At 41.3% G+C, this 26,098-nt stretch overlaps 1 protein-coding gene across 1 annotated transcript in view; it reads left to right on the top strand.

Annotated features, from left to right (window-relative positions):
• Positions 1-26,098, top strand: part of CDH2 (cadherin 2) — a 209,454-nt gene that overhangs the window by 7,876 nt on the left and 175,480 nt on the right. The window contains exon 2 of the mRNA XM_026496142.4: positions 20,807-20,918. Coding sequence (XP_026351927.1) covers positions 20,807-20,918 — 112 coding nt within the window. The remainder of the gene's footprint in view (positions 1-20,806; positions 20,919-26,098) is intronic.

Genomic DNA, 26,098 nt, shown 5'->3' on the forward strand with positions numbered 1-26,098 from the left:
AAGTTAATTGAAGAGGCATAATTTAGAATATTATTCTAGAAATTACGGGAAATGAAAATGTGAATGACCATTTTTCTGTCATTATTAAAATAAATTTTGAGCCTATTCAAGTTTCTTCTGTTGCATTAAATATTGAAGTTTTTAAAAAGTGTATTTATTTATTTATTTAGGTAATCTCTACACCCAACACAGGGCTCAAACTCAGGACCTCAAGGTCAGGAGTCTCACACTCTACTGACTGAACCAGCCAGGTGCCCCTAAATATTGAACTTTTCTATTACGCTTTCAGTAACGGTTGTAAGCCTGGCCCTTCAGGGTTTTTTTCCCTCATATGCAGTTTTAAGACAGCTCACAATTTATTTTATTTTTATTAATTGTCAGTAGGTCATTCATGTAACTCAGAAAAGCACATACAACAGAGAAAGCCGTTAAAACTTCCCGATATTTGCTGCCACTTCTTCGAATCTTTTTTTTTTTAAACTAATGTCTGATAGTACTAAACCATTACAATAAAATATTTTTAATTTCAGTGGAGGAAACTAATATGTTATCCCAGTTAATTATTTCGATAACCTCGTGAGATAAAATTCCCATTTTAGAGATGATGAAAGTAGAACTCAGTTTGAGTAGTTTTTCTGAGAATCCAGAGTGAAATGGTATCTGTTAGAGTAGATTGAGTCTGACTGCAAGATACATGGTTTTCTCCCTCCGTCAACTGAGACCCTTTCAATACAATGGTACTCAAGGAACGAATATCACATTAGAGAGGAATTTCAATTCCTCTATACCGAGTTGGTAAGATTTTTTTTTTTAAATAGCTTCTGAGTTATATTTTCTCTTAATTTGACCTTAAATATTTTGACTTATTTTGGCATCTGAAGCCAAAATGTAATGCTTGGTTAGGATTTTCACTCATTTTTTAAGTATGTTATCTTAGAGAAAGAAGAAAATATCATAGGGAAATGATTCAAAATCAGTTTTATAATGTTCTTCAAATTGTCTCGATCAACAAATAATATGCTGATAAGTGCTCAAAAATAATTTTTTTGCACGAATCCTAGAACTTAAAATACTTCCGAAGAGCCTAGAAGCCCTCAGGCTATGCATGTTTCTTTTTCGTTTTTTGATACTGTTTTTTCAGCGTTCTTTTCTGTGAAAATAAATTCAAGAGACTAGATCACCAAGTTTTGAAATACGTTTAGTGGCACCTTTTCCATGTTTGAATCATCTGAGTTACTTTTTCTCCCACAAATGAAATTATTTGGGGCCTTTTAAAATATATATGTCCACGTTCCGAAAGAAACTACTAAAGCAGATTCATGCGAATGTTTTGTGGAGGGACAGAGTAGAGATGCAGATTTGTTTTGCCAAGGAGAAAGCCTAGAACTATTTTGCTTGTAACTTGACCTATTGTAACTGGGCGGATTCAGTTGGCTTGACTATAATCGCCAATAAATTGTCTCTTGGTTGATTGGGAAGCTATTAAGTGAACTCTGAAATAAATGACTAAAAAGCCATTCATTTTACTAAGTTTAAAGGGTATATAATCCACTCCCTCTGCTTAACATAAATCTTTCATAAACTAGAGACTGTGACCACTTTAATATTTTTTTCTTTTGTTGTCTTAATTGGTTAACACAATGGTTCGAAGTCTGAAGTTCATTCTTTATGGCTTTCTGGTCCAGTAAATAAAGAAAAAATGTGTTTTGTGTGGCCAAAATATTAGCCTTTTGGAGCTCCTTTGGCATCCACTCCCAGTGGAGTCCATTCGGTGGTAACATGTTCAAAATTAGCTTCTCATGTCCTGCTTCCCCAAATTGTGCTTCAGGGAATTCAAGATTCAGATTTGACACACACCTCAACATAGACACTCACACTTTATGGAACTATCAAATGCATCCAGGAAAGTGCACATGTAAGTGGATAAGCTGCTGAATGTTCATAAAGTGAACACGTTATTGAATCAGTTTCCCCAACACCTCGTAAGTACCCTCCTCCAATTTTAACCATCCTCCAGTGCTGAGTATTTACTTGACTTCTAGTAACATCTATTACTTTTGCTTATTCTTATGGAATCTTAGTACTTTATGAAATCATATATTCCCTTTTGTGTCTGGCATCTTCCGCTCAATTTTAGAATAGTCCATATGTTTGTGTCATATGTGTTTTAATAGAAATTATAGAAGATTCATGGATGTTATAGAAATATCCAGGAAGTTAAGGAAGTTGAAAACTGATTAAAAAAAAAAAGAATGGAGTGAATATTTCATTGCAGCTAAAATTTGCTTACATATTTATGGCCTGTCAAGCCATGAAACATCTTTTGTGGGTTTTCCTACTCAGATTTTTTCTTCTGTAGTTCTTTCAATTTGGCAGTAGTGTTTAGCCAAAAGCCAAAAACGTTTAGACCGTAGTAAGTTACAGCCTCTATCAGAAGGAGGATGGAGGCAAAGAATTAAATGTCTTTTTGATTCGAAGTCTTCAAGCAGAGGGTTTGGGTGTTAACGGATTCTAATCTTTTCAGCGATGCTTCTTAATACCCTCTCTGAGCTTACCGGTGACCCACTTCTCCAGGAGATCTTACCCAGATTTAATTTTAATTTAAAAAAAGGTTAAATGGAGGGGTTATAATGCCCATAAACTGCTAGTTTTCTAGCTGTTCAGTGCATCTTTGGGTTCAGTTGACCCTCTTTTGTGTTTGTATAGGTTTTTTTAAAGATCTGAGAGGGCGCCATGAAGGATGCAGAGTGCCATATTTGTCCCAAGATCTTTCTTCCCAGAGGCCTTTCCTCTCCATTTATAATGGTTTTTAGTAGATCCAGATTCTAGGTGGCGGATTCCGTGCATGGTGATGAGGACTAAAGAATCGAATTCCAGCCCCTCAAGGATTTGTTTGCTTCAGGGCAGCTCTAATTTTTTTTTCAGGTTTTTAAACGTGTGGACTTTATTTTGCAGTATCTAAAGAGACTGTACTTTTTCCACGGGCTTAGCTTATTGATACATAATATGTATTTTTCACTTCTGTTTCACCCCAACCCGTGGCTTTTCTCCCATAAAAGTAATTGTTTGCATTCGGTGTTTGTGTTTTTGGCACTACGTTTTATTTACAGTTCTGTCTTTTCTGTTTGACAAATACTAAGAACATTTGGGGGGAACATCATAATCATTGATTTAATTTACAAATCGATTTATAGTTAACTTCTTCGTAAACGAAACTGAGTTATCCATGATTTGGTTTATGGCCTTCCCTTTATTTGAGGCTGTCTCTAAGGAGCTGTGTTTAAAAGGGGGATACTGGTATATTTAAATGTAGATAACACTGGACTCTCTGCAGATGGCTTATAGCCTTTTATGACCTAAAATAAAGGCATTTTGGAAAACAGTGAGGTTACTTTTTTAGTATTGGCATTTGTAATGGATAGTGTCATGATTCTTATTCCTTATTTTCTTAAGTCTTGGTTCTTCATAATTTAAATTTATATGTACGTAATTTAAATATATATACACATACATAGTTACATACACACACACATACATACATACGGTGTGTTTATGGAATACTACTCTGGTGGTTGTGCCGATATACGAATTGAGACCATGCACCTCCCAACACAGGCTTCTCAGACCTCATGCTATGTCAAATTGTATTTTTCTGTTTATATTTTCACATTTCGATATTTACTTACCTGAAATTTCTTTTGGTATGTGGTCTGAGGGTAGAGAGTCTTGCTCAGTTTCTCCCACCAAGATTTTGTACGCAATACACAGACTAACACACGAGTGACTGTTGTTTGTCAAATGAAGCTTCTCGTTTTCTGACCTGAAATGCTCCCTTTATTACGTTTAACATTTCCTTAGATTTTTGGTTCTTGTCCTTTTTTCTCTCCAGTTGTACTGATTTAGTTGCCTAGAGAGGCAGTGAGGCAGTGGTCAAGATTGGGGTCTCCGGGCTAGTTGACCTGTGTTTGTGCCCCCGTTCTGACACTTGCGTGTTGTGTGCACCTGGACAACATGACATTTTTAGGATGGTCTATCATAAGGCAGTAATGAAAAGTAAATGAGTTAATATATACATATATATATATATATATATATATATATACATACAAATCACTTAGAAAAGTGCTTTCATATGGTAAACAAGGTATAATAAGCTCTTTAACTGAAGATTGTGGGGCGTAGCCATTACCTCTGTTTTACGCAAACACAATCAAGGGACAGTTTAATTATTTGAATACATTTGAGCTCTTATATGTCCAAAGCTTTGTTCTACATTCAGCGTTGTAGCCAGGTATCTTGTAACTCTGAAGGGACTACCACCAGTGTCCCTTCGACCCCACTGGGAAGCCACAGTTGAAGGACACATATTTTAACATTCCTCCTTAAATTCTAACAGATGTTGTCTAGGCTGACAGGATTAGGGAAAGGGGTTAATATATATGGAGTGTTATTTTGCCAGCAATTTGATTTGGGAATTACAGGTAATCGAACAGAAGCTATTCTGGTGTCTTCCAGGTCTGTCTCTTTGCTTCTGTGATTTAATTCTTTAATGTTCTGATATTGATGCGTGTGTGTGTGTGTGTGTGTGTGTGTGTGTGTGAGACTAGCCTGGAACCAGAGTAAGTTACTCACCTCTGAATAGTTTCAACATGATGAGGACCTAATAGGAGGGGGTTGAAGGTAATGTTGGCTGGTTTCAGCACAGAAGCTGCAAAAACGGAGTGAAGATTCATTGTTCCTGTAGATGCTGATGATTTATTGGCGATTAGATGCAGGAAATGTTACTTTTAACTCAGTTTCATCCTGTCCTAATAATAGCACATCATTTTTGAGTAATTACTATGTGCCAGGCACTGTTCTAAGTACTTTAAGTGTATTAACTCATTTAATTCACAAAAGATTATACTCGTTTTACATATGAGGACACCAGTGCCCAGATAGTTTAGAACAAGGTACCCAAAGTGATTTTGTTAAGAGAAGGAACTAGGATTCAAATGCCAGCAGCCTGATGTCAGAGCCTGTGTTCTGGTTTGGTGTTTATTTGAATGCAGGTAAAAAAAAATTAAGGCAGGATTGGCATTCAGTTCTATTTTGTATATATATGAAGTTCAACCTTTAAAAAAATCTTTTTTTATTGTAAAATGTGGTTCCTGCGGAGGAGTATATAAAGCATATATGCGCAGTGTAAGAAATAATTATAGTATACAAATATGTCAGTGTAACTACCAGATAGGTTAAGAAATGGAATATTGCCAGTACCTTGGAAGTCTCCAGAATAAGGTTTCCATTCCCCCTTTTTGCCCCAGAGGTAACCACTATCTTAATTTTTCTAATTAATTATTCATTGCTTTTCTTCACGGTGTTACCATCTATGTATATATCCCATATATATGGGGGAGGAGAGATGTGTTTATGTAAATGTGTGTGTATTATGCGTTTATAAATGTACCATGCATATGTGTGTATTTATGTGCACATATATATAAAATGTACTTTTTGTGATTTGCTTCTGCTTAGCATTCTGTCTGTAAGATTCATTCAGTTGAGTTGTGTAACTATAATTTGTTCATTTTCACTGCTCTAGGGCATTGCATGCTATGAATATGGTAGAATTTACTTATTCAATTTATTGTGATGGGTTTGTGTGTGTGGTTTCAGAATTTTGCTACTATGAACATTGCTGTACTTGCCACCTGGGCATTAAGTGTCAGGGACACTCCAGGACTGCATTTCTCAAACTTGAGCTCATGTAAGAATGACCAGAAAGCCCGTTAAACGTAGATTCCTGGCCGCACCCTCTGAGCTTCTGGTTCCGTAAACCTGTGGTGGAACCCGAGAATTTGCATGTCTAGCAAGCTTCCAGGTGATGGAAAGCTGGGCTGCTCTGGGATATGTACCAAGGAGTAGAATTTCTGGGTTGAAAACAAGAATGTTTTCTAAATCGGTCCACCAGCACCATGTATGTATTTCTGTTTTTCCATGAATTTAATGTATGTGTTATAGCCAAACTTAAATATTTTTAACAACGTAGTGGACTGTGTAATAGTATCTCTTTGGTTTTAATTTGCGCTCTCCTGGTTACTAATGAGTTGAAGCTTGTTTTGATATGCGTTTTGGCCTTTGTCTCTTCCATGAGGACCAGATGAAATTTGTAATTTGCCTATAGCTTGGCCTTGCTGTTTATTGCCTCTTCTTTTTGCCTAACATTGTCAATTGTGGCTTGTATGGGATGTTGCCAAGGATTGAGCCTTCTTGAAAGCTGACTCGTGATTAAATCTAATATTTGCCGAGTGCTTACTGTGGGCCAGGCCAAGCCCTTTACCTGCATTGTCTTGTGTAATCGTACATCAGCCCCCTGAGATAAGGTGGGCTATTATCATCACTATCCATTTTACAAATGTCTGAATGAAGTCTGGCTTAACCCATTCACTCAAAGACATACCTCTAGGATGTGGCCAGTGGGGACTTGAACAGGGTTTTGCCTTGCTGGTCACAACCAGTTTCTTGGAAGTCTGCAAGAGTGTATGCAGTAGGAGCAAAGTAAGCTTGTCTGTTCTAGATTTTGAAAGATTGCAGCCGGTGTAGGATTTGGACTTTAGAATCCAGACTTTAAGGATCTATGTTTCAGAGAGCAACGTTGGCCTTATGAATGGGGGAAATTTAATAGACTGAGCCACCATGAAGATCAGATACTATGGAAGGAGGCAGTTTCTGTCACTGGCCACATGGTCCCTTGGTGGTGATTTTAAGAGATGCAAGTAACTGATGAGTGGTTGAGGGTTCTCTGAATTGCCCTGTTTTTCCTGACCTCAAGCTGGCTGGGCCCAGCACCATAGTCACTGAGCAATCTGGAGGTACATGTGACTTTCTCTTCCTAGCACCTGGGCTCTCCCAAGAACTTGAAGAGACTTGGACGTCTGCTCTCTCACCCTCAGTGTTCAGCCACCCTGGTGGGCTTGTGGCCCTGCTGGTGGTATCAGGAAGTTATATAGTCTGGCCTCTTTTCAATCTTTGAGCCTTGGCCTTTGAGTATTCAGTAATATTGAGACTTTGTATGTAATTTTGGTGTCTTTGAAGAGACCTAATAAATAGTGCTTCTTATCCATCTAAGTTCTGGACAAATAAGACAAAAGCGTCAGTAGGTACAGAGCCAAAATACAACCTTTATTACTGACAAAGGCAAGGGTGGAGAATGTGGGTTAAATATGTTGGATCTCTGAATTAATTCCCCCACCCCTTACCTCCCATCTTTAGCAACGCAGTCCTCCGGCCTGGGGACCCTGCTCTTTGTATCTGCCTCATCATGATATCTGCAGCATCAGGTATCTGCACTGTGGAGGCAGCCTGGCTCCCAACAGAAAAGAGGTGATGAAGGTCCCAGTCTACAAAGTTAGAAGGCAAACCCATCTCGATCCTAGAAGAATTATCCCAGGCGAAGTTAGGACCCCACGGCCTGTCTCTAAGTGTCCCAACGACCATGATACAGAGCCCATGACGTCTGAGGGAAAGACTCACAGTGGGCGGAGAAAGCCTTCTTCGGTTTAGCCTTCCCCCGTTGCTAATCAGGCTAAGCCTCTTGTCTATCATCCATGACCTTTGAACTGAACACAGAGTTCAAAGGGGAAATGAAGACTTAAAGATATTCAATCTGAAGGATGGAAGTCAAAGAGGACAGGGATTGCCACCTTCGGATATTTCCGAACGTTGCACACAGGGGACAGTATCTCAAATGCCAGCTTTCTCAAGGAAAACCCAGAATGTGTGGGTGCATCCCCTACCCCCGAGGTAAGTGCAGAGTGCTGAATATAACCTCCCACGGGGAGCCTCTCCCTGATGAGTTTCGATTTGCAACCAGCACATTGAAACCTCCTACTTTACCTTTCCCTGTGAGCCCCTGGAGACTGCCAGGCTGGTGTTGTCACTAGCGTGGGCTCTGTCGGGTGGGTAGTCGTGGGACGCATGGTCTTGGGAGCAAGGGTTTTCAGTCTCTTGCCACTGGTTGTGGGATTGCTTTAGCCGAAAAGGCCCTCGGCAAGGCAAGATTTCTCCTCCATTTGTCAAGACCAGTTCAGACGAGCTAGTTCGAGGCTGATCCTGGAGCCCGTGGGCAAATTAAGAGAATCCAAGATGTGCCTTCTTTTGCCTCTGAATGCAGAACAGAATTAGAGGCAGCCAGTCCGGTGCTGCCCTCCAGACCTGTCCATAATTTCATGTGAGAACCTTGATAAGGCTCGGGAATCCACGGTCTTTTAAAAATGGCCGATATTATTCTGCTCAGTAGTCTTTAGGCAGTAGCTGTTGAACCATCTTTTTCCGTGCCTCCGCTGTCCCTGTATATTCAGCCTGGGGCCCATGGGCACCTGCAGAAGCTCTGAGCCGCCCCAAGCCTTCGCCAAGGGGCCAAGCTACGGTGGCCCTCACCCAAAAGTGTTCGTCCTTTGGCTAAGGTCACCCCATGTGTCCTGCCTCTTTTCCGAGATCCTTGGCCTACAGCCTTTCCTGAGGCCCCCTTGTCTGCGCTAGACCCTACCTACCTCTGTAAACAGCCACTTCCCTGGGGAATAACCACCATAAGTTGTGGTCACACATCAAGATCAAAATACCCTGTGGTTTAGGAATTAAAGCCTCTCGATGTTAAAAGCTACCTGCCCAACTATAAAAACCAGCCACACTGCACAATCAAGGCTGCAAACCACCAAGTTGAGAAACATGCAGGGTCATAGTAAAACATCCTTTCTCTCCTGCCCAGAGACCCGGTACTTCCATGAGTGTTTTCTTCCCCCAGTGTTGGATTCTGTTTTTTTTTTTTTTTTTTTTTTAAGATTATTTATTTATTTATTAGACAGAGAGAGAGAGAGACAGCCAGTGAGAGAGGGAACACAAGCAGGGGGAGTGGGAGAGGAAGAAGCAGGCTCATAGCGGACCAGACTGACGTGGGGCTCGATCCCATAATGCCGGGATCACGCCCTGAGCCGAAGGCAGACGCCCAACCGCTGTGCCACCCAGGCGCCCCTGGATTCTGTTTTTAACATTTGCCGAGATCTCCAGATAATATACCAAATGCAAGTCTCTGAAGAGGCCCAGGAAATAGGACCTTTCCTCCTGAACCAAGTTCTGAACCAAGTGAAATAGAAGCCAGCAGAGCCAACACTTGGGAAAGGAGGGTATCACGTGGTTCTGATGAAGGCTGGGCTGCAGGACGTGATGCTAATAGAGGACCCCGGAATTCCACCGACATGTGCACTCAGTTGCAGGCGGTTCTGGACACCCTCCCCCAACCCCCAAATGCTGCAGGGGATCCGTGAACTCCCAGCATGGAAAATGAGATCACCACACTTGTTTTCTGCGGGCCTGTGACTACCCAGTGGGAGCAGCAGGAGACAGAGCTGGGCACCAGCTGCCCAGACTGTTCTTTTGAACTCAGCCTTCAGATCAGTCCAGTCCATCCTTCTCTCTAGCGCAGTCGTTCACAAACTTCTCGGTCTTAGGATCCTCTTACGCGCTTAACAATTACTGAGAGCCCCCGTGAGCTTTTGCAATGTGGGTAATATCTGTTGGTGTTTAGCATATTAGAAATTAAACTGAGAAAACTATATATTTAATTCATTTAAAAATATTAAACCCATTATATATGTAACATAAATACCAATTATTATGAAAAATAGCTGTATTTTCCAAAACAGAAAAGAGAAGTTAGTGGGAAGACTAGCCTTGTGCTTATATGTTTTGTAAATCTCCTTAATGTCTGGCTTACTGGAAGACAGTTGGATTCCTGTATCTGCTTCTGCATTTGCTCTGTTATGATATCACACTTCACTTGGCCTCAGGAATACTCCACTTTATACTTGTGAGAGATTGAGAGTGAAAAGACAAATAGCGTTATTGTATTAGAAGAGGTTTTACCTTTTCAGATCTCCTGGAAGGATCTTGGGGACCCCTAGCGTTCCCCAGCCCACACTTTGAGAACTGCCATTCAGGGTAGGACTGGCTAGTGGAGTGGAAAGAGGTGGGAGTGTTCAGAGTTAGCCGCATTCCTTCCACATGGAGAGAAGCTTCTGGAGGGGAGGAAGCACTCCCCCTCCACAGGTTACGCAGTGGAACCGTCCAAATGCCAGCCTTAAATCACTCACCATGGCCAGGGGTGGAAAAAACGCTAGTCTTCAGCCCCCGAGTTGAGACCGGAACTGATGATATTAGCTCTGTAACCTCTGAGTTAGCATGCAGGGCTCATGGGTTTGCTTCTTTATTGCTTAACCTATTAGAACACCACTGGGCCGGGTGCAGCTTGGGGAACGAGTTCAGGAATGACTTTGAACTCTGATGTTATTGACAGTGCCCTCTTCTCACTGCAGCACATTTCTGGAAGCTGTGCTGTGAATGTTATTTTCTCACAAGAATAATGGTATAATTGGGTTGGGTTTATCTTATCAAGGACTTAGAATTAGATAAATCATCACTATGGCCAGCTATTCAAATTAAATCAGAGTTATGGGGACTGTAAACGTCTGTAACCATTTTTAAAAAATGAAACCATTAAAAAAAAAAAAAGAAAAAGTGAAACCATGCTCCAGGTTTTATGAAACGGGCCTAATTGTAGATGACTGCAAGGGAGCCTGGAGTATAGGAAGTACACAAAGCGTCTATTATAGACGATGATTATTTCCCCATCAATATCACCTACTGAAAATTCATATACTCACTATGATATGTATTTGCTAATAATTTTTCCACATGTACTTTTAGAAGAGCTTGAGGGAGGTGGGGTTTTGGTTTGGATGGCTTAAAAAAACAGAAGTTTATACATGTTTGCGCTCTCTCTTTCTCTCCAAGTTTTCCCCTAGTGTACAGAAACATTGGAATTATTTTAAAAGGAGGTATCATATCATCTCACAATCATGTGAGAACATTTTAGGAAAAAATTTACAATGGTGGCAGGTAGATTTGTCATGTGGTCTTAACTCATAGAGGACAAGTTCCAGCCCTTACTCAGTTAGGTAATATGTGTCGTTATGTGTGGATACTTTCTGATGTTTTTGTCCCCGATTCGTAGTGGGGAAGGGTGGTCCCCAAAGCCATTTCGCGCTGGTTTGAATACCATCCCTAAAGGGACTAGCTGAATAACCTAGGGCAATTTCCTTTTACTTTGCTTCCTTGCCTGCAAAATGACACTATTATCGCACCTACCACATAGGGTTGTTGTGAGGATTATTGGGATATAATGCGTGGAAGGCATTGGAGTGTAGATCCTGAAACGTGATAAGCACTCCATAAATATTAGTAATCAGTCATACACAGTGCGTTTAGTCAGATGAATTCCCCAGTTGGTTATAAACACCGTCTAATGCTAAGTAATATACTATTTGATGACATTTCGAACATTGTGTCTAAGCCTCTTGCAATCTCTGGTGAGTGTAATGAGTTGATGGGGCAAAATCAATGTAAGCCGGGATTGGTTGTCTCTACTGAATTGCCTTAGGCACTTGTGGAACTTTTACCGGCAGTTTAATTGCAGAACGGTCCGAGCCACGATCTCTTGATAGTGTTACCCTTTCATAAGCCAAGTCTGGGAGTATCTGTAGGGTTGCTAACCATGACATTAAATCCACGACACTACTGTGTTTCGGGATTGCACTCCACAAAGCCTTGATGCCTCGAAAGCCTCTTCTCACGTGGCTGACGAGCTAGGGGATGGCACAGATCTCCCCGGACTTGATCGATGTTTGTGTGTGGTCCTGAGCTTTGATAGGTCCAATTCCTGAGAAGTTGATGCTCTAAACCACCTTTTGCATGCGGAACTCAGACTTCTGTCCATCAGGCTCTTGTATTGTGGTGCTGTCCTCTGGCTTTGAGTTCCGTTTCAGCAGAGTCATCAGGTTTCCTGGCCAGCATCGACGCTGTTATTTGACTACTTGCCATTAAAAGAAATGGAAACCAGAAAAAGAAAAGTACTGATGCTAGAGATATTCAAGGACTCATCCTAATAATATAATGGAGGCAAAGGCGGAAATTACTAGGTGGGTCACAGGGCTCAGTGGGTGGCCTTGTTCAGGGATTCTTCGCATCCAAGCTGGTCTAGATTGTGTCATGAAGTCAAGAAAGAGTTAAAGAACCAGTTCGAAATGCTGGGCTCTCCCTTCAGAGTAGTACCTGGCAAAACAAAAATATCAAAGGGCAGGGTTAAACTTCTGCACATTTCAAGCATGTTTCCGGGGATATGAAATTCAAAGTGTCATCGGTGGCATGGCTGACACAGAGAAAAATCTTTGAAGAGTGGCAGCAGCTCTTGAATAATCTTCTTAACGTAGCCTCCAACATCATGGATGGAATCCTGTGAAATGTAGAGAATCTGGCAAATGTAATTGTCTGGTGATAAATTGGATTAAAAAATAAAAAATTAGTCATGCAGACTTGGTCCTGAACAGTCCATTATATTATTACCGTGTACCCCACTAACCACTTAAAAATATCTTCACTAGTTGTTTATTTTTGCGTCTAGCGTTTGGAGGACCTAACTACATAATAAACGTATTACCATAGTTGTCCTCCTTCCTTTTCCAACACTGCCCGCCCCCACCCCACAAATACACATCAGGGATTCTACTTGTTTTCTGGTTTTTTTTTTTTTTTAAGATTTTATTTATTTATTTGATAGAACACAAGCAGGGGGAGCAGCAGGCAGAGGAAGAAGCAGACTCCCCGCTGAGCAGGGAGCCCAACATGGGGCTCCATCCCAAGACCCTGGGATCATGACCTGAGCTGAAGGCAGACGCTTAATAGACTGAGCCCCCAGGGATCCCTCCACTTGTTTTCTTTTGCACATGAATGAATTTTTGTCACTTGGTCTTTGTTGTTTTCTTTTTCCCTTTTTATTTTCCCGGAATTCCTACTTTATAAAATGCTTTAAAAATACTTCTCAGGTACTCATGTAGCAAAGCAATAAAAGTCTCCACAACAGAAAAAACAACAATATCATAATAATAGCTACCCCTTGTCTTGTGGTGAATCCGGTATTATCTTTACGCCCTTTACATGCTTCCCAGCAATCCCGTGAGGCTGGTACTCCGTGAGTGGTAGTAGTCGATGGTTGTGACAGGAGAAGAAGCCGGGGTACAGGTGAACTTCTGTAGCTTGTTCAGCTCGCACAGGTCACACAGGGAGTGGGGACAGGGTTTAAACCTAAGCAGGTTTGCTCCAGAGCCCTGAGTCCTAACCACGACGCACATTACTGCCTTTATTTCCATGAAAAAGAGACAAACATAAAGAAAAAGGAAGTTTCCAGCTTTGTTGACTGAATTAGATAATCTACTTCACAGAACTTAAAATTCTTACTAGATTCTGACCTTAGAGTATCTGGAAGGGAAAAAATGAAGAGATTGATGCTTTGGGGGAAAATATCCAATTGATTAAATTTGATAAGCGAGAGAACCTAGGATTTCGTCAGGCGGTCTTCAAAGCCAGAAAGAAAAAATAAAGATTCCATTAGCTTTGGGCTGCTTTCCGATGTGAAATTTTTAGCCAATAATCATAGATAATCTCGATCTGGTGGAAGATGGAGAGGCGAGGAGATTGACCACTGTGGCTTTCAGGGGAATATTTAAAAGCTTGGATTTAGGAGTGACTTGGAGGAAAGTGGAAAGCGGAGCCGGTGACCGCGGAGGACTATAAAAAAGAGTCACGATAACGGGGCCTGGAAGAGTAGTGGACTCAGGGCTTTAAAGCTCACAATATTGAGACTACGGAAAGAATTCTAACGGGAACAAAAGTGACGTCATTGCGAGTGCAGGACCGGAACAGATAGACTAATACAGGCAAGCAGTACTCCTCAACTCCTGTTACACTTGTCCTTTCTAGACAAGGAGCTCGGTCTTCCGCCTGGGAGGAGTGGAGCAAATACTTGTAAGAGGAAATTGAAACTCAAGATAGGTGAACCGATTGTGCGAAGGCGCGGGGCGGCTCTGAGTGAGTCCAGCGCCTCCGGCCGGCGCGCACGTCGTCCTAGTGGGCCACGGGGACTTTCGCTGCCTGCTGGTCATCTTGGAAGAATTGTGGAGACGAGGAGAATCACTAACGGATCAGGGGTGGGATCATGCCCGATTAAGAGCAAAGCCAGGGGCGCCTGGGTGGCACAGCGGTTAAGCGTCTGCCTTCGGCTCAGGGCGTGATCCCGGCGTTATGTGATCGAGCCCCACATCAGGCTCTTCAGCTATGAGCCTGCTTCTTCCTCTCCCACTCCCCCTGCTTGTGTTCCCTCTCTCGCTGGCTGTCTCTCTCTCTGTCAAATAAATAAATAAAATCTTTAAAAAAAAAAAAAAAGAGCAAAGCCAAAAACAAAATCAAGGAAGTACAGTTTTCCAAGAAAAGAATAGAGAGCCCCATGCCGACCTGGGGCAAAATTCTGGAACCAGTAATTACAAAAGGAGGGCTTGCAGATTCAATTTTCACATGTACACGGTAGCTAGGAGACCGCATGGGATTGTTAAAAGCAGGAAAAATAATTGTTTCTTTATTGCTTTTTGTTGCTAGGTTCTTAGACTTGAAGGCCAGGGCACACAGGTATGCTGTGCCTGAGTCCAGGGAAGTTTCAGGAGACACATGGGGACTGGATGTGTGGCCACTGCATGCTGTGTAGGCACTTGCTACGTGTACCGGTTTATCCACCGCGTGTCTTGAAATTCTGTTTTAGTGAGTCGTGATTTAGATCCAGGAGTCTGGATTATAGGCCAGTGTTCCAGAATTCTTGCTATGCTGGAGCAAGTTTGGGAAGTACTGAGCTGTAGAGACATGTCGTGCACGTTGAATTTATGTTGTCATCATAGTGTTAAAACTATTACTGACAGCTGATGCATTGAATAACCACGTGCCAGACACCATCCCCAGTGCTGTACACATATGATCTCAGTTAATCCCCACCCAGCGCAGTGAGTGGGTGCTGTCTTTATTGTACATATAGTCCAGATGGGAAACTGTGACGTCTCTGAAGTCTCACAGGCATAAGTGATGGGGCAGGATTCAAACTTGGAAGTCTGGCACTTTGAAAGTCTGAGCTCCGCACCATTCAGCAGATAGCCCCTCTTTTTTTTTTTTTTTTTTTTTTTGAAGATTTTATTTATTTATTTGTGAGAGAGAGAGCACAAGCAGGGGGAGCTGCAGGCAGAGGGAGAAGCAGACACCCTGCTAAGTAGGGAGCCCAACGTGGGGCTTGATCCCAGGACCCTGGGATCATGACCTGAGCTGAAGGCAGATGCTTAACTGACTGAGCCACCCAGGCGCCCCATCGGATAACCCCTCTTAGGCTTGGGGTTGGAGGGAAGGGTGATGTGTCACACCCCGTCTTTAGTATCTGAGTAGCATCTTTATGAAGACATTGGGGAGTCTCAGACTTTCTTGATGCAGAGAACTGGAGGGTGGGAGATGACTAAATCTAGGTGGAATTATTAATTTATCACGATCAAATCTGGGAAGGTTACATGTAAATTGCTGCCCCTTGGGACCCCAAATCAGCAGCACGGATACTGGAAGCCATGACTTAATAGTTTTCTGGTAAAAAAGATCAGGGTTGTTTGGGTGGACTACAAGCTCAGTATAAATCAGCAAGCCTTTGTCTGCTCTGCTCCTCTTGCCTGGAATGCCCTTTTCTACTTCCTCCTCTTTGTCCTGGCAAATTTTTAATCATCTTTAAAGACAGAGCCTAAATGTCACTTCGGCTATGGAGTCTTCTTTGATTTCTACAGGCAGATTTATCATGCCATTCTTTCTGCTTCTTTAGCACCTTGTTCCCGGTGTTATAATGTTGCGAGTATCTTTCTTAGTTTGTGCCGCCCAAGTTCACAGTCACTCAGCTGGAAACGTGGGGGAGGGCATCCTTCCCTCCCTTTCTCCCTTCCACCCCAAATCCCTGCCCTCACTAAGCCTGTCAGTTTTAACTGTCTGCATACTGATACAATCTGCCCCTTCCTCATTCCTGCAGCCCCTGTCGGACTCAAGGCTGTGTCCTGACTTGTACCCCAGCTGTCACTTGTCCCCGCCCCCCCATTTTCCCAGGAAGCATCAGAGACTTCTCTATCAAATGTAATCTGCCTGTGATTAAAATCTATGCCCTACTCCCCACAGCCAACAGGATAACCCCACGCCCCTAACCATTTATGATCTAACCCTGTCTAACTCTCCATCCTCAACTTTTGACTTCCTGCCTTGCTCCTTGGACTCCAGTGACACTGAACTCATTGTAATTCTCCAGGCAGTATGCTGTTTCTTGCCGCCTTGTTCCAGCTCAACAGCGACCGCCTGGGATGGCTTCCCACCACTCTACACCGCCTGGCTACTCCTGGGCTCTGTGTGGGAGGCCCCCAGACCTCTGCCCTGGGCGCTGTGGGTCTCTACCTCCTGGTCGCCCCTTTCTGTAGCAATCACTTCTTTATTTTGCACTCACATTAAGCCTTGAACTTCTTAAAGGCAGTGAGGCTGTTTGGTTCTGTTTCCATTGGCAAATGGATCCTCAGTACAAGTTTCTGGAAAGAACTGTGTTGTAATTATTTGCTCTACTTGGAAAGACTGTAGGGTTAGCGTCTTGCCTCTTCCTCTTCCTGTATGTGAGGTCTTGAGTATTTTACCACTCCTCCGAGTGAGAACCTGTTTGCTCATTTGTAAAATGAGAATAATTTCACCGCCCCCACGCCCACCCCCAAGGGGCTCTCCTGAGAAGCAGGTGAGATAGTAATGTTTTCTAAATCTTAACATGCCGTTCCAGGGATGGCAGACTACAGCCCTGATGCCCGTTTTTGTATGGCCAAGAATGGTTTTCACATTTTTAAATGCTTATAGAAAATCAAAAGAAGAATATTTTTGCCGCTCGAAAATTAAATGAAAGTCACATTTCAGTGTGTATAAATAAAGTTTTATTTGAATGAATAGAGCCGTGTTCATTCCTTTCCCATTGTCTATTACGGCTTTGGCCTTGCAACAGCAGAGTTCAGTCATTTCAACAGAGTTGCTATGGCTTGTCGAACCTCAAATATTTACTATCTGGCCCCTTATACAGAAAAATGTTTGCTGACCCCTACCTTGTTCAAATATAAGGAAAATGCATTTGATTCACAGCCGCCTCCTTGTACCACAGAGTACTTTCTGAGAGGAAAGTTTCTCTCTCTGAACTTTTGGATCCTCATACTGGGTCCAGCAGAGTGATCAGCCGATGTTGGGGCAAGCCACAGGGGCATGGCTTTGGTTTTCTGAAAACGAGGATGTCCCAAAAAGAGTATGGAGTACTGTTTGAAAAGACAGCGACCTTCCTACTACTGGCGGGGTGGTGCTTAAAGGGTAGGTGGACACCAGTTTTCATGGGTTGCTAAAGAATAGGTTGTCTCACTCTTGGCCCTATTGACATTTTGGGCTGGATCGTTCTCTGTGGCAGGGGCTGTCCTGTGTGTTTTGTGATGATTCGCAGCAACCCTGGCCTTCAGCCACTAAAAGCCAGTAGTACCCCCTCCCCAGTGGCACCAACCAAAAAGGCGTCCATACATTTAATAATTTTTGGAGCTTGTTTTTAAGAAAACACATTATGGAATAACAGCATGTTATGTTGTGAATCCTTTTTGTCTCGGGGAAGAAGAATTTAGAGAAGTTTTAGCTATTTAAAATGAGTATGAGTGGCTCAGTGGGTTAAGCGTCTGCTTTTGGCTCAGGTCAGGATCCCAGGGTCTTGGGATCGAGCCCTGCATCGGGCTCCCTGCTCAGTGGGGAGTCTGCTTCTCCCTCTCCCTCTGATCCTCCCCCTGCTTGTGCTTTCTCTCTCAAATAAATAAATAAATCTTAAAAAAAAATGAGTATGAAAATCTCAGAAAGTAATATATGACCCATGGGTATTTAATATCGGTAGCCAGTATTTGTTAGAGATGTGCTTTACAAGCAGGTTTCAGAAATTCTCACAGCCACCTTATGCAGTTAGGGCCCTTTTGTTAGATGAGGAAGCGGGGCAGAGAGGTTGCGCAAAGGGTAACATGTTGAGGACAGAAATTCCCTTCTTCGAAATAAGGTGGAGACGGAAACTCAGAAGCGAACATACCCAGGATCACTGATGGACTTTATTGGGCCTCGAAATTCCGTTCCTGTAGGTTTGGATGAGGGGCATACATCTCCAACCTTAGGGCAGATCCACTGGAAAACAAGACCATAGCAGTGGAGCTCAAGAAAAGGTTACAGTTTTCCTCTAGTCTTTAGACTTCATGGCTCTCTGGGTGCTTATCCAGCTGCGGGCTGCCCTAACCCGAACGGTCACGTTGGAATGTGACCCCTGCTACTGCATGCTGACCATTGTTTGCCTCTGCCCTGCTGCCCCTCCAGGGCCCTGCTCCCACCTGTCTACGATTGGAAACCTGCCACGGCCTCCCTCTGCAGAAGCCTGGACTGGAGGGCAATAGGCCGACTTCTGACCCATCGGTGGGACACAGATTTACAGCACATTGGTCCATTTTATCTGGTGAACCGGGGAGTTCCCTTCAGTTGTTTTGGTTAGCTCAAAGCAAAAGCTTTTACTTACTGAGTGCCTGCTCTTTGCCAGGCCCAGTACAAGTGCCTGAATATTTCCAGCTGGCAAGAATCAAAATAGCATCCAGTGTCCCAAACTTGATGGGTGTTGGAAGCCCTACTCCTTACTTCTCACTTAGCCCCTAATGTTTGCTCTTTCTTATTATGGAGTAATAGAGCATACAGGATAAATAGGGAATAACAGAATTTGCACCCGTATTCCTGTGCATATCTTCGCATTTTACTGAAGGAAATGAATTATTACAAATAAAATCAAAGCCACCTGCCTGTACGACCCTTCCTGGGACCTTTCCTATCTTGCCTCCCCCCTCCTGCACTACCCCTCCTGCTGGGGAGTGGGGGAGTAGCCGCTGTCCTCAGTTCCGTGTTTATCACTACCTTGTGCATTTTTATATTCTTGCTTTATAAGTGTCAGTAACTTCACATCTTTTATATTAAACTTTATGTATAAAAAATGGAGTCCTCAATCATGCTTTTATTTATTTATCTATTTATTTATTTGCAAGATTCATGCTACAGAGTGCTTTGTCTCTGGTCTGAGTTTGGAGTGTTGCATAAATAGGTTTCTGAACTTACTTAAAAAGAATAGTCATCCCTAGGTTGATTTAGAATTAAATTTCTCTTGCAGTCTTGCATGGAAGTTCAAGAAACTGACTGTTTGGAAATGGAACCCCGTGGATAAATGCAGCTTCTATCCTTCTGTTCTAATGCTGTCGAGTGCTCCTTTTTTTGGCGAAGTGAAAATTTTGATGGCTGTTTAGGTAATCTTCAGGTCCCGCCGTTGAAACCGTGCCATGTGGACGTGAGAACATGCCCTCACGTATTGACGAGAGCACCCACAGGGAAGTTTCCACAGGAATATACCTAGCACATAGGCTACGATATATCCACATTCATTTTTACTAGAATTTTCCAAACAGCACTCCCGATGTGCCTGTTCCAGCTTCTGCTAACACCTGTGTGAGCGGTTTGGTTGCTCCAGACCCTTGACCTGATAACACTCCTTTCTTGCACATAACAGACTTAAAACTATTTGAAGGGTCTGAACTATTCTCTCACTGTGGCTCCTAATACTTTTTTTTTTTTTTTGAGATTAAAGACTGTGTAATATTTAACAAAGTTCAAATTGACTTTTTTCTTTATTTTCCCAGATCAGAAAATAACGGTTTAAATATTAGATTAGTGTGGATTTTTATGACTTTAGTATTTGCACAACTTCTCATGCAGAATCCAGGTAGGCCTTTAATTGTGAAGCTGTGTGGTATTGCTTTGACATTGGCTTTCGGGTCTCTCTCTTTCTGGGACTTCCCTTCCTCCTTCCTCCCAATTTCTGATTCTCCTCGCCAGGGCAAACTGCGCCTAATGCTGGCCCTGCAGCTACTTTGATCCCTCCCGCAGCCCGTGTCCACTCCTCCCCCTCCTTGTATATGGGTTCCCACCAGTGCAGGGTGAAGTGTCCTATGATTAATGGAAGCACTGCAGGAGTTCTGTTGAGCGCTCTGAGGATGTCCGTAGGGCTGGAAGACATAGTGAGACTGCCTTGGAGGGCTAAGTGGATAGCACTTCCTACGGCTGAGTTGTAACCACATGGGGTAGTTAGCTGCGTATGGGATAATCGAGGCAAAGATGGCAAGAGAGACTTCCTAATCTTTACGTATAAAAAGGAAACATAATTATATTAATCTTTGTTTATATTTTTAATGTGTCCCTGCCTTTCAAATTAGAGACATACCTACTATTGATCGATTGGTTTTAAACTTGGTACAAAGTACTCTCTATCGTGCAGTAAGTATGTCGTAGTTTTGTGATTTAATGAACAGGGTATATCCAAACCAACTTCGCAGCCAGAGAATTGGACGAGAACATAAAAATCTGTATACTTAATGTATGCATTTTTCTTGAAAAGTTAAGCTGATGATGGGGATTTGTGGAGCCTAGAAACTAGTTGGCTCTCCCCTCCCCCCAGATCCACTTGATAATACTTCAGCCACAATGCCCATTTTAATGGAAATGTGCGGTCTTTAGAAGAACCTAGAATGTGTATTATTTAGATTTTACTGGACCAGACAAGTGGGATTTGTTTCTTCTACTCCAGTTATCAAAAAGATTAACCCTTTGCCCTCTACATTCTAATTGTAACCGTTCGGAAACAAAGGGGTTGTTTGTACAAGATAGCTGAAAAATTGAGGCTTTATGCCAAGTGGAATGTTTCTCGGTTGAAGGAGGTAGCAATCATTGCACACATTTTTTTCTTGTGTTGCAGGCGTCTGTAGATGCTTCTGGTGAAATCGCATTATGCAAGACTGGATTTCCTGAAGATGTTTACAGTGCAGTCTTATCACAGGATGTGCACGAAGGACAGCCTCTTCTCAATGGTACTATCTCAAAAGATATATTTGTACATACAGTGTCTATGCTCTTGAAACAAATTAGCCATTAAAAAGTCTCTAAATCATCCCTACTGTATAACAAGTATGAATTTTTCACAATCACTATAATGAGACTGTAGGGACTTTATTTTAGGATTACAGAAGAGCTTATGAATCTCTTATGTACATAATTGGAAGGCTCCTAATCTCTTGAAAACTTCAGATTTCTTCCATTTTTAATTTCTAGTAGAAACCATTATGTAATTAATTTTTAGTTTTTCTGCACATATTTTACTTATTTTTGAAGGATATTTGCCAAATATCTGATTCTAATAGTTTTGGGAATTATTTACAGCAAAAATCCACTTAGTATTTTGAATTAAAGAAATAAAGAAATATTTATGATATTATCTTTGATAAAACACATAAACTTTAATATTTAGCTAAATTATAATAAACGACTTAGCAGGTTAAATCTTGAGGCAGGAGCATGAGATCCATATTTTTGTTATGACATTGTTTATAGAAATTTTTAGATAGCTAATTTATCTGTTAACGTATGTGAATTTCGAATATAGACACATCTCCTTTTTAAATGTGGCTCAAGTTCATTGTGGTCATCATGCCAGTAAATCTAGATAAAACCTGAGATAAAACTTTGCTATCCTAAGCGAAATTGAAAGCCCCTTCCTTTATCTCTAATTGAAAGCAAAAAAAAAATTTGGTTGGTAGTATTTTCATGGACTTATTTATCATTACACAAAATGTCATTGAAATGTGAAAGCAAGAAGAATTGATTAGTGAGTTGTCTTTAAATTGTTATTCCCCACAAATCGTGCATATCTCTAAGGCTGTTTTAGAGAGCTCCTTTTAGAAAATCCGTGCAGCCTCAACTAATTAATTTACACAGGGCTCTACCACACAGCCTTAACTGAAGTGTCTCTGCAGCACTGACAAACCTTGGTGGTATGATACTTAAGACCATAGGCAGAGGACTTTGAAATGTAAATGGCCTCTTAGCTACTATGGTTCTTTAGTGCAAGATTATCATTTTATTTTCATTTCCATTCTAATTGTGATTTGCTTACACCTATGTATTCTTTCTGAAGTTGATTTTTTTCTAAAGACTTCTTTCTGCCCTTGCCTTATTTCATGGTATTTTAATGAGTAAGTGTTAAATTAGTCTGGCTCCACACTGAATTGCTCAGCTAGTAGGTCATGGTTGACACGGTAGAGGTTTAATTCAAATCAAATCACAAGTGTAGATTTTGAGTCTTGGGGTTCATTTTCTTTAGATCTGTGAATTATTATGTGGTATCCTAGGACCTATGTGACCAGTAAATATTATTCAAATACTGAAAAAAATGTATCGATGACGTTTCTCTAGAATAACCCCGAGGAAAAAAAATGTCAGTGGAATTTGTTGCATTTTTGCAATTTATTTCTGAGATTCATTTTTAAATGGATACATCTTTCTCCCAGTCTCTTTTCGTAAGAGCTTGTTGAAATTTGCTGGTTACAAATCAACACACGGTCTGTCATTAAAAACCCCGGATTTAAGATGAAGTACATTGGCACGTGGAATGGTTTTGCAAATGAAAGCCTGTTTTCTAATTATTAGATAATGCCGGTAAGAGTAGAAATTGGGCGTGGTTGCTTGCCAGGGTCTTTTTAGTATAACCTAGAAACGGATTTTGCTAGAGTTGTAAATGTGAAAGACTGAAACGACTTTTGACTTTGTGCCCTAGCCGTCAGTGAGAGAAGCGTGTACCGCAGTCTGCGACAGAACTTCATGCTCCCGTACACCCAGTTACCTTCTCTATCTTGAAGCTTCCCCCCCAAACTATTTCTCTCACGCCGCACCATTACTTTTCTCTTTATCATTCATAGAATATGTGAAAGGCCAAAATATTGGTTAGAGAAAAAGGTGTTTTGGAGTGAGGAAGAAAACTTACACAGGCTTTTGTGAAATATCCACTTTTTTGTTTTGTTTTTTTAGCAAGAGTGTTGTCACCAGTATGTTTCCTTTGGAGAATTGTTATTTAGAAGGATTCTACATTTTTTACCTCTTACGTCTTTTTGGAGTCTTTAGTGGGATAATAACCCAAAGATACATCTATACCCTGAATCCAGATCCCATGCCCTGACTCTGTTCATGAATTCTGTGCCCTGCAGGAAATTCGTTACCTTGCTCGTACTAAATCTGGAAGGGATCTATTGCTAGGCCCACCTTTTGTCAAGTTCAGTGGTCTACGGTGTTTAAGGAAAGAAGTAATTGTACATAAAATATGTACAGCAATTCTCTAAGGCATTTGCTTCACGGCAAGGTCTGCTGTATTAAATTTAGAGTTCACAGCAGAGTCCGCAAGCCTACTGAAATCATAACTCCTGACTCTTGATGCTTCCTCTGATTTCCCGCTGGTGACATCTGGGGAGAGGGCAGTCCAGCCATATGTATAGTGGTTTCATAGGATACATCCCTGGCACGCTAGTCCTTGTACCAGACTTTGACATTTTGATGTAGAGGTGTCACGCGTGCTGGTTATTTTTCAGACAACAAAACACCATAATCTTTGTGAAAGTGCTTGGAGAACATTAAGCATGAGATGGAGATCTAAGCTGGTATTGGTCATGTTAGCGAAGCTAGGTAGAAGAAGCATAGAAATGCCAAAGCTAGGCCGTAGCGCGGAGAGCATCTTTTTCTTCCGTCTGCCTGTTGTTTTTTGCTGTTGTGATGAATTTCGTAGGAAGAATGGACCCAATGAGCTAGTTCGGTCCCTCCAGTTTCTCCTCCGGTTGTCATCGGTATGTCTTCTCTAAAATCATAAAGAAGACAAATGTATTTTGTGATTGGCCTTTACATTTCATGTGATACCATGTTGAATATTTGCACTCTTTTGAGACTAGTTCAGAATTTAAAAATGGCCGTGTAGACCTTTGTTCCATTTTGTAAGCAAACCCAGATTTTGCTTAACTGGGCCTCTATTTTTGCACTTCCAGGTTGTTCCCAATTTTTCTCTCTTACATAGAGTGCTGCTATGGAGATGCTTTTTTAGAGAACTTTGATTTTTCTTCAGGGATATTTTTTAGGGGGATTTATACTCAAAAGGAGAATTACCAGGCCAAAGAGAACGTAGACTATTGACGGAATTTTTTTTTTTTTTTTTTACATTTTTGTAGGACACTTCCTTCCAAGGCTGAACGTTAGTTCTTTTCTACATCCTCATGACCATTTAATTCTATAATAGTTTTCATTTTTCTGTTTCCCCTCGAGTGAAAAACATTCCTTTTTTTATCCTGTGGTTATTCTCTGCTTGCCTTTATAAGTTAGGATCAATTGTAACATGTTGAGGTACTCATTTTTATCTTGCATTTTTCTCTTCCATTTTAAAAGCCTTTATTACAACCCCCCTCATTTTACAGATGAGCAAATTGGAGCTCAGAGAGATTGTAGGCTTTTCCTGTGATTATACAGCTCTTTAGACAGTTAGCTGCAGATCTGGACTTAGAACCCGGGTTTTCTGATTCCAAATTTAATCCCGATGATGGCGATGATTAAAAAACAAAACAAAACATTATGGTATAAGCCAGGAAAGAGTGAGAGCTAAGGAGAGCTAGCCTAACTGGCCAGGTGTCTTAGGACAAGTTCATCGTAGAGCTGGTCTTCTTTATTCCCACTTCACACCATGACTCGTGTGTTACTGGACATATCTGGGAGTTGGTGACTATGGGGCAACCAAAGCTCCCTATAATTAAAAAAGACATTTCAATTATTGTCACCATTCGTATTTTGTGCATACTTGTTTACAAGCAGCAAAATTTAGGGCTTTGGAAAATAATATTTAGTCTTTAGTATTTAACTTCTACTCCGCTGAACTAGAAAAAATCTGTGGTGGTAGCGTATTACCCGGAAGTAAAATAACTGCAATCATAAATTTTCATTTTGTCACCAACAGTGTATCTGACACTGTGAAATAACAACCACACAGTGACACGGCAGAGAGGATGCAGGCTGTTTTTCATGTGGATGTCAAGAGTGATTTTCCTGTGTGTTGCACATTGGTGGTCTGCGTGCTTAGACATTTCACTAAGTAAACTCCTCCAACTCTGGTCAACATAAATAGCAACCTGCAATTACCAAGAATATTTTCAGTAATCCATTTATACTCACCAACTCTGGGCAGGACATGATGATTATTTTCAACTGGAGGGAATTTGATTTAGATTAGTTTACTTACTGATTGAAGCTTGCCTGCATTTACAAGCTCGGGGGAAGCTGTAGCGTATGGTATCTTTAGATGACAGTACCAAAATATTTTTTATTAGTTTAGCAGGACTTTACAACGACACTACTTCTTTTTTTAAATAACATGAGTACTTTGGTGTATGTGTTACTGAATTGGGAAGCCATCTTTATTTTAAGTAGCTCGCTGCGTTCAAGGCTTGTATTGAATTGTTGTGAAAACCTTGGGTTTGTTTTAATTTTTTTTTTTATTTTGACACATATTTTTTTGGTATTAAATGTGGAGATGTTTTTAAATATTTGAAAGGTAGGTCTATACACATTGTATTTATACAGTTGGCTAAGCGCTTGAACTTTACTCATTTCCGATGATTGGGGGAAAAGGCCGTAGGTACTGAGATTGTTCTCTTGGATATTATGATAAGCTCTAAGGAGTTACAAATGAAATGCAGCCCTTTGGATTCTCAGGGGTGGAGACCTTGTTTTAATACCGCGAGGCAGTTTTTTTTTTTTTTTAAGAGCAATTAAGTATGTAATAAGATCAACATAAGAACTAAAAAATTTCATCCTTGTTTTCATCATCTCATTTAGACTTTGATACCTGGAATTTTTTATATCCCTTTTGATGTATTTTAGGTCCATTTTTCTTAATGCAATGCTGCAAACCAAGATAAGCCAGTGTGAGTGGTTACTTTTTTTTTTTTTTTTAAGTCCTTTTACAGTTATTTATAGCCTTCAGTGATTTGGAGTAGGTGAGGCCTACTGTCTCACAAACTTACAACCAGGTCTGTGTTGAAGACAGTAAGTCACAGTTCACGTAGGCAAACATATTAGCAAGCAGGCACCCAGGTGGTTTAAAATCTGTCCTTCCAAGATCCAGAGAGCCCCTTTCTCACTGTCCCTTGGATTTTCTAGTAAACATCTCGTGGGGGATAGAAAATAG

Source organism: Ursus arctos, unplaced genomic scaffold, assembly GCF_023065955.2.
Source record: "Ursus arctos isolate Adak ecotype North America unplaced genomic scaffold, UrsArc2.0 scaffold_17, whole genome shotgun sequence".
In the NCBI taxonomy this organism is placed as follows: Eukaryota; Metazoa; Chordata; class Mammalia; order Carnivora; family Ursidae; genus Ursus; species Ursus arctos.